This window comes from Neodiprion lecontei, chromosome 6 (genome assembly GCF_021901455.1).
Source record: "Neodiprion lecontei isolate iyNeoLeco1 chromosome 6, iyNeoLeco1.1, whole genome shotgun sequence".
Lineage (NCBI taxonomy): Eukaryota > Metazoa > Arthropoda > Insecta > Hymenoptera > Diprionidae > Neodiprion > Neodiprion lecontei.
The window spans coordinates 4,219,293-4,233,387 of NC_060265.1; the positions used below are offsets into that span (position 1 = coordinate 4,219,293).

The following is a 14,095-nucleotide window of genomic DNA, read 5'->3' on the forward strand; positions in this document are numbered from 1 at the left end:
GATACTCTGGGATACTCCACGGCAAGGTATACATAACGTGTCCGGGAAAGTGGCAACACGGTGCGTTGTGAGTAGCCTGCGTAGCCTGTCAAATTTAGATCGCCTGATAGAAAAAAAGAAACTGCTAAAGAATAATCAATGTGCAGATCGGCTCGTTGAGTGGATTTTTATGTGATAGAAGTAAAAGTGATAATCGCAGGATGCAGTTTTACAAGGAGAAATTGCTGTCACCTGGACAGCTGAAACGGCTAAACGAGCACAAGTACAGCTGTACCAGCGTCAGCTTAATGGACCCGTTTCTTCAGCCGTGGTGGAACTGGCTCGTTAGCAAAGTTCCACTTTGGCTTGCCCCGAATGCGATAACTGTCCTTGGCCTCACCGTAAACATCTTGACGACTCTGATCCTAGTCTGGTACAGTCCCGACGCTAAAATCGAGGTACCTATTTACCAATAACACAACCATAACCTCAAACCTTCCAGTTATCATTCCCGTTACGTCGCAAAAACACCAACGACTCATTCAAGTTTATCGATAGTCGAATTTCCTTGTTTACTACTTTACTCAACCGCGATCCTATCTCTTTAACTCGTTGAAATCCCCACACACTTATTATACATGTATGCAGGTCTACAGTTACGGTTACTTAGTAATATTCTACGTAATATGATTCCTTGTATTAAGATATTTTCAAACCCCAGTATACTATGTTTTCTTAAAATTATAATACATTCTATATTTACGATGTCAGGGTCTACATGGTTTTATAATCGCTTGGAAATAGTTTTTTTTTTTTTTTTTCTAAACAATGATTCGTTACTTATTTCCTCGTCTTTAGGCACCGCGATGGGCATGCTTATTGTGTGCATTGGGCTTATTTGTTTACCAAAGCCTTGATGCGATCGATGGTAAACAAGCAAGGAGAACTGGAACGCAAAGCCCGCTGGGCGAGCTATTCGATCACGGCTGTGACTCCATCTCAACAGGTACGAGTCGTATATTACACATTCATTATCAGAAAAGGACTGAAATCGATTAGTCGCATGTCCTTTTTTTGGTTGTTTTTATTTTACTTGTACAATAACCATGTGGTCTTATCTTCCTACAGTTTTCGTCGCCTTGTCGGCGTGCATAGCAGTTCAGTTAGGATATTATCCGACATGGATGTTTTTTCAATGCTTTTGTGCTATAACACTGTTCTATTGTGCACACTGGCAAACGTACGTTTCAGGTAAGAATTTGAAATTGTAAGTACATTGAAAGATTGATGTACTTAAAATCAAACCTAGCTGTAACTTTTACTCAAACCAGTATTAGCCGCAGTTTGTATGTGACGTGATGTATTTGCAAACAGGTACGTTGAGGTTTGGGAAAGTGGATGTCACTGAGGCACAGTTCACGATCATCGGAATCCACATTATTTCAGGAATCTTTGGGCCCAGCATTTGGATGACAGAGGTTGTATCCCTTAAATGTCTATTTGTGTTAAATTTTTTCATTCTTTTTCAAATAATGATATTTACGAAACAGTTTAAGGTCATTTTTAATTGCAATACCTTCAGTACATATTTAATTCACAAAAATATGCTCGCACATTTGATGAGTTTCTTAATCATTTATCAATGTTCAATAAATATTTCTTTCTGCAAGAAAGTTAAATCTACAAATAGCAGATCTGATTATATAAATACGTTACAGCCCATGTCACACATCCATGACTATGTTATATGTTAATATTTTTAACTCTGAAAGTTGTATTGTTTTTTATGTTCATCCTATTATTTGTCTTTTTGGTTGAATAATTATCCAAACTACACAGTTTCTACACTGGTAAATGTCTGTCAATTATAGGGCATGCCAGAAACGCATAAATATGTATATAGACAACAACTAGGATTTCAAGTACTGCAAACTTTCAGGAACTTGAAATTTATTCGTTTTCAATACAAGTTTCATAAAATGTTGATGCTGGCACGTGAATTGACAACTGTGTTGCCAACTTATTAGAACATTTTGGCAAATGATTTTCAAGTTTAAACACAGCAGTTATTAATATTCAATCGTTATGCTAATTCATTACTCAGTACAGGCAGGAACAAGACGTAATTCAGTGTCAAATTCGAATATGCATAGATTGGTTCAGAACAATTATTATGTCGACATGAAGCTCGTGATTCTGTTCTGAACTTGATGAAATCTAAACTCGAAACATAGCATGTAACTGATGTTACTTCTTTTCAGAATTTAATGTCCCTTTAGCGCTTTAATTTAATTTTTCATACATCACACTTGTGTTTTAGGAGACAAAAGTCTCATTGCGTGTACTCAGTTTGTACCAGATTCCATTTGTTTTTAATGTGCCATCCTTTGTTTTTTTTTTTTCCCCTTATATTATGCAAATTGCAACTTGGGCCTGTTGAAAAATTTTAGTCCTCTTTACGCTTTGAAGTTTAACTCGTGTCTCGATGAATGCTTGTCTCTGCAAAGTCTAACAATAATATTTCTTGCAGATACCATACATTGATGGTTTTGAATTAAAATATTTGATAGGCGTAATGACAGTGGTGTGTACATTGGCAAACTTGTATTCAATGTTTTCGGTGATTTTCACCGGAGGAGTGGGCAAGAATGGTTCAACCGTGGCTGTAAGTTTGATAGTTAGACTTTTCAGTTGGCGATGCAACAAAAGGGAACTGCATGGCATGAGGAGAGCGGTGCTGAATTTATCGACTCACAATAGTTCTTTGTTTTTCTTTTTTTTCACTAACATCAATTTTACTTGTTGGTTTTGGAATCATATCACTTCTTTTTGTCCTTTCCTTTCATTTCCTTCATCATTTGCCATCACTACTCGTACGAAGTTTATATTCTAGGTACTAGAGTTTTGTAAAAAATCCTTTACCTTCTGATTTCAACAATTCCATTTGTACATCGAGCACACAGTTACAGGTTTTTTTAAATCAAAATCTCTGACATTTTATTACTCTGATACGTTATTGTAAAAATATTTCTATAGTATGCAATCAACCAAATACGTAATGCACATGAGTCCAAAAGACAGGTACCAGGTATACAAACCGAGACGGGTTCTGACCGTTTCAAGTCTATCGACATCGTCCGCTACTATCTATTCAACCTGCATAGCAAACGATACGAGTGGCCTTGAATTACTCAGAATCTACCTTGATTTGTGTACATTTTTACAGCTTTTATTTAAACATTGAGCTTATTAATATCAAATGCTTTTACCTATTATACTGCCGAAAGCTGTAGAGACCTCGAACTTTTTCTGTCCGCTTTTTTTTCTCATTCGATCTAACTAAAAAAATTAAGTATGAAACCAGAAACTGTGTTGTTTTCTTCGTTAAAAACATTTGTCTCAATTCCAAAATGCTCTAAATTATTAATGCTATGTTCATGTAACCATGAAAAAATAATAGTAATTGTCTAATACACAACTAAACCATATATTTTATTGCATTGAATGTCTCAAACCATCCCCGCCACACTTCTATCTCATGAATGCCACTCTGAAGTTATTATTTTCCTATTTCATTTCAATTAATCAATGCCATTTCCTTTTGAGTCCAGTCATTTTGTCGCCGAATATTTTTTAACGAGCATATAATGTATTGACCTCTTTAATTACGTCATATACTGATTAGGCGTAATGTATTAACGACTAATAAAACTACCGAAATTTACACCAAGCTATTTCTACGAAAACCAGTGAAAATGACTGGTCATTAAAAAATATTTAATTCTTGCATATCTTTGTGTCATATTGATATACATTTTCTATTATAATTTTTTAAAAACCAGTTATTTTGATTGATGTAGTACTTCTAGTGTCAAAGAATTCAAATCATTATGATTTTAAACAAAGAATGTGGCTAAGAACCGTGGTGACAGAAATTTTATAGGTATTATCATATTTTTTCTATAAATGAATTATACCAGATTGACGGACTTAAGAGGAAATAAACAAAACTGTACTGCTAAATCTTGCGATGCCTTTTGCAGTCAGCAGTTCCCACGTCTCTCGAAACTCCTCGTGTTAATGTAACGATCGCAGAAAAGGTCGTTTCTAATTTTTTTTTTCTTTTTTGCATTACCAATAGTCTCTTGTGTGTTTCATTTTCTCTCGAATTATTTCAGCATAGGTGCGAGCAAAACTAAATGCCCCTCATGAAGACGATATTCTTCTTTTATCCGCAGTATGAAATGAATACTAATTTTCTCATGGAGTAGTTATAAAATCACTATAATTGGCAGAATTTGTGAATTTGTTTAGATTCCCGTGCCTGGAGTTGGCACTGTCTCTAACTTCGTAGCTGTGATATTTTATGCAGGCTACATTCACGTGTTCGTTGAATTCTGTAGAGTCTTTGAATCCGGTGGTGTCGGAAAGAATGGTTCCACAATAGCAGTAAGTCATAAAAATTGGCTGATCGCATATAAAAAATTGTTTTCAAGTTTTTCCTTGTAAAATATAATAGATTTTTAATTTTGTGAACTATCCTGTGCTTACCTAGCCATATTTTACCTGGGCGTTACTCTGGGTATTCCTTGGTAACGGAACTTGAGAGTTAGCAATGTTCCACTATTTTTCTTACTCTACAGCTGAAAATCACAAGTTATGCAATTAACTGCTGAATTATTATGCAATTGGCAAAGGTCTTTACTTCCGCTCTATTTTAACAGTTTATTTAATGTTGATATAAGTGAATGTAAAAGTAATATAAACGATCATACATGTATCTGAAAACACATAGATGAAAAAATTTGTATTATGCTGCGAAAACTTATTTGGTGCTAACGTTTATCTGCTTTCGATAATGCTGAAATAATATCAGACTTATGGCTATTAATTCTGAAGATTTCATGTTTGGCGATCATCTATTTCTTTTAAAAAAATATTGTACTCCTTTTTCAAATATCTATATTGATAATAATCAAAAATTATGATTAGATGAAGCAACATACTTTAGTGCAAGAGACTAAGTAAAGTGTACGTAATGTAGTCAGTTTTGAAGTAGTTTCTCATCATTGTCGTTTTCTCATTATTCTATGTATCCTGATCTGTTTTATCAACAAATCAACACCAAAAAATCTCTTCATTGCCCGATATACCGATACATGTACCGATGTACATATTTACGGTATATATTCAATACGCAATACCGATACAAACCACAGATGCCACTTCAGATTCACAGTAGGTAAACGAAAAAAATCGGAAATCTCTAACTTAACCGAGGAATCACAACTAACGTAGTACCACTGTGTCACGTATTCCTAATTGGACTCAATAATTAGTCACATGTAAGGGGGAAAAGAAACAAACCTTCGACTCATCCATATGTTGCAGAATCGTCAAAATCAATGTTGACTTGACTACATGTTTGTGAATTTAATCATTTCGGTTTCTTTTGTTTATTATTATTATTATTATTATTACTATTATTATCACTTTTATGTTGAATAAATTAACAATAGTTCTGTTCTTTTATTTTCATTATAGTATTTTGTTAATAAATATATGGTGTGTCATGGGGAATGCTGAAATTACTTGGAATGCATTGTTAAAATAAAAATCTGGTTGTTAATTCCAATGCCATTTAATGAAGCATAAAAGCAACTGATCTTTTGTACTCATTGCACGTATGTATATTATCTCTTTGCGACTAACCATCGGTTGTATATTCCAAACGTATAGTTGCCATACATTAATACAGAGGTGAAGGTGTTCCCTCTTTGGGCAGCAGTCGGAATCGCTGTTTTGCTAGCGCAGAGCAGCGTGTCCGTCATTCTTGTCGGTGGTGTTGGAAAAAATGGCTCCACCGTTGCTGTAAGTCAGCTCACCAAGGCAAAGTTGAAAATCCCTTTGTAGCGCACAATTCGTATGTTTACTTTGATTTAGGCCCATATGTCAATCTTAATCACATGAATATGTAATATGTGCGATATGATAGTCATATTCGATATATTGACATACAGCTCAGAGTGCAATAATCAAAATTTCTTACAAACAAGATTTCAGACTATTAGTAATGAAACCTTTCCCTACATCTGCGTACGTGTTACTTGATAATGAAAGCAGTGCTATCGGCAATAGGTCTTCCAACAACTGTGAGTTTGTCATTTTTCTTGAGCCATCCAATTAGGTGGATTAGTTATAATCATTCGTCGATATTTACTATTGGGCCTAGGTCTTGCACTGTATTTTGAATTGATCGCATTACAGTGTTGTTTTTATTGTTGAAATTAATTTGAAGAGGTAAAAACATTACTTTTTTGCCAGATGTTGTATACGCATAAATGATATTTTTTTTTTTTTTCGAAATCTTCAATCGTATTTTGATATCCAGTATCGAACCTTCAAAACCCCTTCCAAAAATAATCACGTCATCACTTCAAATAAGTATGCTTCATTAATAATGTAATTATACCGCTACATAGAAATTAATTTAAAGGCATGTTCAAATTTGGGCAACGATGTATCTGGTAACTAACTTTATTGACTAGTAAAATAAATGTTTTCGCTTAGCGTAACATTTCGATTCGTGCCATTGAATTAATTCAATAAACATGATCGTTTTCTAATGGTAAAGGGATAGCATCGAATCTATTAAGTTTTCCACTCTAAGCTGTCGCAACTAACAAGTAGATTAAAATAACATGCATGCATTCGTATTATGGTTTAGTTACTTGGAGAAAAACAAGTTATAACGATTTGTTATCTAAATTTGCAATGTAGTTGGCAAGTTTTAACTAGTTATCGCTTCTTGGCTAATAGATATGTTTAAGCAAGGATCCGGCATATTACAGAATACTGTAGAGCATCTTTTTTTCAGGGAACCTCGGTATTATCTCCGATCATCCCATTCAGTTTTGTTGTGGTCCCAGCATTCATAATATACAGAAAAAGTGCCGAAAACGTCTATGAGAATCACCCTGCATTGTATATACTTGCATTCGGCATGGTTGCTGCGAAAGTGACCAACAGACTCGTGGTAAGTTAATAATGAACATGCTGATCTTATCATTAGTCGGCGACGGCTGTAAGATCACGCGTAAGAGTTAATATTCAGGATATCTTTTATTCCTTCCCAGGTTGCGCACATGACAAAAAATGAAATGCAATATCTGGATACCGCATTGATTGGACCTGCAATGCTCTTTCTCAATCAATACTTCAACTTCTTCATCAAAGAATATTACGTTCTTTGGCTTTGTTTAGTGAGTTATACCATACCGTACAATTACACTTATGGCACGATACTACGATTGTTCAGAAATTGGTTACCTTTCATTCGTGTCATAGAATATTTCATCCCCTGAGTTTGACTCATAGACAAATTCCACATTCTATTTCTTTCACGATGTTTTACATTCGTCGATCAACAGCCGCAACCGACGTTTATTATTCTAGATTTGGGTAACTTTGGACTTGCTTCGATATTGTTCACAAGTTTGTCTGGAGATTTGCGATCACTTAAAGATCAGGCTATTCAGGATACCGACAGGTGGACACCGGATCGGAACTTCACAGACTTCTACCATCACCGAGAAAAACGGTACTAACAGGCTTCAACGTAATAGACTCCAAAAGAAACACCATTAAATTTACATCGTGATAATGAATGTATCATATGATGCGCAAGAAAAGTTGAACGAAGCCCAGTTTGTTGTTAAATGTTTTGATATCGTTGTAAATAGATATAAAATGTCGTTAGTCACAGTTCGTTCATTATCACGTTACGATTCGTTCGACTCCAAGCCAACAATCATTGAAAAATGAGTTGAAATTCGTTTACAAAGTACACTTCGGTTTGTCGTCAGCTACATTCTTTCAAGTTTTGACAAATCTTATTTGTATCTCTCAAGAGATTGTACGTGTGAAGTTGTGCCACCTCAAGACTTCCAATCTAACAGTAAAATATGTTTCATGTAAGCATTTACTAATAATTAGTGGACAATGAATTAAATGCTCATTTTTCTGATTTCTGTTTTTAATAATAAGCTGTTAGTTGGGGCGGAGAAACGAGCTTATCACAAGGAATTGGTGATGGGTCTTTTCTTTTAAACATAATCGAACGACTGCAAGCAAGCTTGGACATTTGATTTAGCATGCTTCCCTTAATTAGTTTGACTTTTTCCGTTACAATGATCTTCCTTAACTGTGAGTGTTTGCGCTTCTATCCTATTTACAGAGTGGTGATTATGAAAAATCTGTAGCTTCTAGTTCCATAACACCCAGGTGGCTGTGAGCAAGGCAAATTGGTGACCTGGATCACAAGATGTCCAACTTATTTATTTAAATACTTTTTTAATACCAATCGACGGTGAAAATCATAGTTAGCCCGACGCAACAATATTTACCTGTACGTTTTCTACTTAAAATCAAATTCTCACAGACACCTAATATTAATAAAAAACAATGATAATAATAATTATGAGAATAATGATAATAATAAAAATAATTTTACACAGTTGGATGATATTGCTTGTCAGCTTATCTGCCTTACAAAAAAATTTTGCAACAATTTTATACACACAACACGTAATAATTTCATTTTCAATTGCCTAAAATCTTACGCAAACTGAATATGAATATTTTTAATTCGCTCAAATACTCCTACGCACAGCTGTACTTTTCTTTCCTCTCTATTTATTCCTTATTTCACCCTTTCGCAATCAATGCAATATGACAAGCAACATGATTTAACGAGGTCCAGTACGGTTTTAACGTTGTACCCTCTGTTGCTTTCCTTAGCTTAACACAACAGTATAGCAACAGTCTTCTAGTCAGCGTACATATGTTTGACAACTAGTTAGCGGTTGAGAGTATTTCTATCCATGATAAGCTCTCTCAACAATCTCAGTGAATTAGTTATATACACAATTAATTGTGGCAAAGAAGTGTATTTTTGTGAAAAGTTTTTATGGCGAGATTAAAAAAGAAGGACGGATAAAAAATAGAATTGGCAATTTGATAATTCACTGCCCATTGTTTTACATCTTGTACTCTTCTTCAGATTTCATACTAACTGTAAAATTAACACTATATAATTCTAAAAGTTCAAACGCCATTTGTAACAAATCCGCATAGAACAAAAAATTCTTTGTCGACGATTTATAGGTATACAATCTACCTCTTATTCCGCTTGACAAGTCCACCTGTCCTGTGAATAAATGGAACTGATTTTCATTCTTCATCCCAGATCACCTGAGTAGTAACCGATTGAGGATAGCACTATTCCCCTAATGAAAAGCTTTTGTATATAACATTAAGCGTGACACGTAACCCTGTACATAAAAATGGCATTCTTATCGTTATAAATATATTTATCGGATTCATGTGAATTACAAACGAAACAACATGTATTGAAGTATGTATTTAATGTTGTTAGTCGAGCTGATTTCATCCTTTGGTATATAAATCGCAGAGCGAGATATGTATTTAGTGTTTGTAGATGTACACCGATGGAATATTTATACTCTTTATAACCAAACTACAGTTAGAATTGAATCTTTTCTAAGGTACACAACAATATTGCAGTTGCTATAATATAAATTGGGTGACGAAATGATGATAATGTATATTAAATAAATGCAGGTTATATTATGAAAAATTCTAATAGAATTTGATAATTCAGAACACCTTTCCAATACAACATGCCTATGTATACTGTATTGCTCAATTTGTGCTCTACATTTCTACGAATTTTCTAGGTACGTTAATATACTCTTTAGCATGACTTTCATTGGCCTAGAATGACAAATTTTTATGCCCTGCATGTAAGGGTGTGTGGCTGTGTTCGTTTTAATGAAAACAGAGTAAGGTTGTACAGTTACTGCAAATAACCGAAATCTTTCTTAAACTAACACTTTCGTTAGGTCAGGACTAGGCTGCTTTTTACTTTCCATAACTTTGCACCTTCTCTCTGCCTACATATATACATATATACACATACATACATATGTTTGGTATGCATGAAGAGTTTTGTTCGCAGTTCACATGGTGGTGGAACAAGAACCCCTGTTAGACGAGGAGTATCACCACGGCTCTGAGACCTCCCTCAACCTCTGATATTCAGATTCTAGTTTTGCGATCACAGTAGGTGATTGATGTACTACAATAACAATCTCAGGCTGAGATGTGATATTCCGACTATCCGAAGACAAATAGTGTAAATTAGAGAAAGGTGCAGTTGTCATAAGAACGTTGAATCTTGTTTGAAAAAAAGTTTATCTCTGTATGCGATGTGAAGCAGTAATGTTTCAATAGCGATGGACAATTTGTTGCCAAATTGTGAAATGCCGTAGTTACAGCTGCGCTTGTCAATGATCGATCTGCAATTTAATAGTTTTGGTGTTTTGCTACATATGTTTCATATGGCAGAGCGTTAGATTTTTATTCAAACAAATGTTTCATTCAAAAAGTAATTGAGAAACTCCGGTAAAACGAGCATGGAAATAATTTATTTTAGAAAAAAGAAATCTAAGGACTTATAGATCTGTTTATAGATGTGATATCGTGTGAACTCGAGACGAATTTTAATCAACTTGTAGTTGAAAATTATTGAGAATATGTAGATCAACGTTAATATTTGAACCACGAACATTGGTATGTACGGTATAATTAATGTATCGTTATTCCGTAGTTTCCTTACTGCAAAATTAATCTATATACATTTATACTTTCGAATTAGTAGAATAAACAAATGCTCACAGATTGAAATAATGTCTCACAAGAATATCAAATATTGTTACTCATTAATTTGAAATCTATTCGATTAGCAATTTATGGAAAGCTGGAATTATATTATTTTGTAATAACAATAAGTTACCGAAGCGATGGATCGTCGCAATAACAACTGTTTTTCATTAACTTTTATATTATATTAACAAAGCGTTTCTAGAGGATGTAAGAACAAGTCGGGCTCTAGGTGAGAGACATACCGATGTAAATGAGAGTTACATCGCTGAAAATTCCATATATCTACATGTATTTATCGTGTGCCTTAAGACTACTTTCGTAAGGATTATCCGATAGCAAGTCCAGTTTTATACAGTAGTAATTAAATTTTAGTATCAGGTGCTTGTGTCATCCAGCTTGTACCCCCCAGCCCCTCAAAATTATATTATTAATTGGAAATTCAATACCTAAGAAATTTGCATAACAATGCATTTACCAAGTTGTACGGCTGGTCTTCGCAAGTATTACTACAGTATTCCAGTGTCATTTGTTATAGTTCTTTTCTTTCTCTTCGCGTAGCATGATGATAGAATGTACGGATAGTCTTCTATGTACCTAACTCGAAGTATTTTGATTACCCAGTTGATCAAAATACTCCAAAAATTAATTATAAATTGTTCAATCTAAGTAAACCAGGTGAAATGAATGAAATGTTATAAATACAGTTACACCTACCTACCATAATATAAAATATTCGTATAGGGCCTAATATTTTTAGTTTATATTTAAAACATGTAACAAATTTGTCACAGGGGTCCAGTTTTGGTGTGTATGTATTTAAGATTATACTTTGAATATATATAATATTTATGATGGTCTTTAACTTAGGTTTCGCATAATTTTTATCGTGAATCAAACCGGTGCTAAATGGTTCAAAAATCATCTTTCTAAATCTGACCTATGCACCTTCACCAAGCTTGGATTTTCCCCATTCAGGATTGATTCTCATAAATAAAAGAAAATTTTACGTAAAAAACAATATTGTTTTCATTTGAGAATTCTAATTGTTAGTTTTTTTCAATCAATTTTGAACCCATTATTTTTTAACGATTTGAAAAGGATTCGAAGGACGTTGCGATAAAATTTTTTATAAATGCAAGTTAAGGATCATCCTAATGTAGATGTGCATATGGGGTAATCTGTCGAAACTCAAATGCCTCCTGACTGACTGAATCGCCGTCTCTGATTCGGCTAAAATTTGTTTTTTTTAATCTTCACTACGCAAGATGAATGAAAACATGAAAACCAATGAGTCGATTCAAAGACAATCTAGGTCAGGACTCGTTCAAGTTAATATGTATTTAACTCAAATATAATTATTACAAGTTTGCCCCATTTTATCTGAACTTAAGCATGAATGTTAACTATACCATTGGGGTAAATAAATGTTGTGACCGGTGTATAAAAATTATCGTTTACTATTTTTATTTTGTCCGTTTGAAAGAATTTTTTTTTAACATGCATGGTAATATCTAACACCTTGCGCATGACGTAACGACATATGTTTGTAAAAGCATGCTACATTAAAGTTAACAACCGCTTCTTTTGCAGCTCTGTACTTCCGTTATTATTTTCAATCAACCACGCGAATTTTCAAGTACAATTTTATTTCCAGAGTATTCTAAAACTGTCGTTGCTACAAATCGGATGATAGAGAAAAATGGTGTACCGTATTATATTGGGATTATTAATGGTTGAATAATTCAATCTCAGCTATTCTACACCACATTTTTAAAAATATGGTCCATATAGAAACACATTATGATTTTTGTTCATATTAACCAACTATGCACTCGTGTTTTTCTCCGTATATTTCTGATTGACATTAATAATCCCTGCGGTAAATTATTTTTAAAAAACATTGTGTATCTGTTGAATTTATTGTTCTCGAAAGCAATAGCATACCTATACTTTTAGCGTCTCAAGTTTATTATCCGACACATAAATTTTCTGAGTTCCCTACTAACTTTCTTACCCCACACTTAGACCTAAATCTAATTTACGTCATTGGTTCAGGCACATTTTTTGGCATCTATCAAATTTTTCAATTTCCCAGTTATAATTTGCAATATGTAAAACTCGCCAAATTCGCAACGTGAATTTGCTAGACATTTTCTGACTCTATTATTTATTTGTTTCTTTTTTGTTGAAAAATTAATACCCTCCCGTACTAACGAATCATCGCAATTCTAAGAAAGACGTCTCTTTTCTTGGGAGGTAAATAGCTTCATACTTTTTGCTACTTATGATACGTACAGATAAGGTATTAAGTGAAGAAGCGTTCTCACGTACCACGCCGGAATTCGCTATTGTACGCAAAATCTAAGAAAAGCTTCTTGCGCACTTATTGTTTACGGTTTGTTATGGATGATGAACAAGGGTTCCTACGCATTTTGGAATATGAAATTCCCTAACTTTTCCAGGTATTACAGCCTGAATAAAAACTTTCAATAAATATGTCGCTGACTAATGACAATTTTCTTACATATTAATAGTAATACCTTCAATATTACCCAGTAGTTATTTCACTGTCTGACTATCAATTTACAAATAACAGCCTGTGATTTTCCGCGAGAAAAAAACGAATACAGGTTTGGTGCTAATTAAGTAATATAAATAAAATATATAGAGTGGTGTGACGAAACAAAATTTTAAATGCAATTATTTTTTTTTTTTCAACCCTGCAACTCATGACCTTATTTTTCTACCCGCAAACGCATGATTGGGGTCCTAACGCACCCCAAGCATATTCTTGATCATAAAACCGATCCTATGTCGATAAACAGACTTTATCATACATGGTTTTCTTCTTTTTTTCACATTAACGAGAATGGTGTACGAGAAATCTGATTTTACTTACATTTAGTTAATGAAAATTAGCGATAGCGGCGCTGAGCATAGTCCAAAGTTCGCGCGGGGTACGTTCGGACCCCAGTCACGAGTTGTAGGATTAAATTCGATAATACTTTGCATAAAAACGAGTTTATTTCTTCGACAGACTCAAAATTCCAATGTTATTTTCGAAATTCCCTGACTTTACACTGCTGTGAGAAATTCCCCGAGTTTTCCCGGTTTTCGAGGTTTTCCCTGTGCGTACGAACCCTGTCAGAAGAAAAACAGCTACATGTACTAGAAATAAATGATGTAATGAAATAAAAATTCTTCCACAATTGACATATTTTTTACACGACGGCGTTTTATCCAGCATAAAATTTCACTCGTTATCAGTTCTAGCTCTCTTCAAGCGAAACCTCGATTAAGTATGCATTTAAACGGACGGCGAGCGGAGTCTAGACGCGGTTTTGGATAAAAAAAAAAAGCAATTGAATAC

The 14,095-nt window shown here is 34.1% G+C and overlaps 1 protein-coding gene across 7 annotated transcripts; it reads left to right on the forward strand.

Annotated features, from left to right (window-relative positions):
• The first annotated feature begins 37 nt into the window (after positions 1-37).
• On the forward strand, positions 38-13,938 carry LOC107216563 (choline/ethanolaminephosphotransferase 1). 7 transcript variants are annotated; one of them, XM_015653800.2, is made up of 11 exons: positions 38-437; positions 838-985; positions 1,108-1,230; positions 1,354-1,457; positions 2,510-2,644; positions 4,294-4,428; positions 5,719-5,850; positions 6,857-7,015; positions 7,116-7,241; positions 7,435-7,579; positions 10,019-13,938. In XM_015653800.2, the coding sequence occupies exons 1-11, from the start codon at positions 201-203 to the stop codon at positions 10,093-10,095; spliced, it is 1,521 nt and encodes a 506-aa protein (XP_015509286.1). In that variant the 5' UTR covers positions 38-200; the 3' UTR covers positions 10,096-13,938. The 7 variants fall into 7 exon arrangements, with proteins under 7 accessions (XP_015509286.1, XP_015509285.1, XP_046598455.1 ...); XM_015653799.2 differs by lacking the exons at positions 2,510-2,644; positions 5,719-5,850 and having other exon boundaries at positions 39-437; XM_046742499.1 differs by lacking the exons at positions 2,510-2,644; positions 4,294-4,428 and having other exon boundaries at positions 39-437.
• Positions 13,939-14,095: the final 157 nt, after the last annotated feature.

Excerpts from the sequence above, each read along its gene's own strand:
- LOC107216563 (XM_015653800.2), top strand. The coding sequence starts at position 201 with ATGCAGTTTTACAAGGAGAAATTGCTGTCACCTGGACAGCTGAAACGG. Across the intron at positions 1,458-2,509 it reads CCAGCATTTGGATGACAGAG|ATACCATACATTGATGGTTT; the intron begins GTTGTATCCCTT and ends TATTTCTTGCAG. Across the intron at positions 7,580-10,018 it reads TACCATCACCGAGAAAAACG|TTCACATGGTGGTGGAACAA; the intron begins GTACTAACAGGC and ends TTTTGTTCGCAG.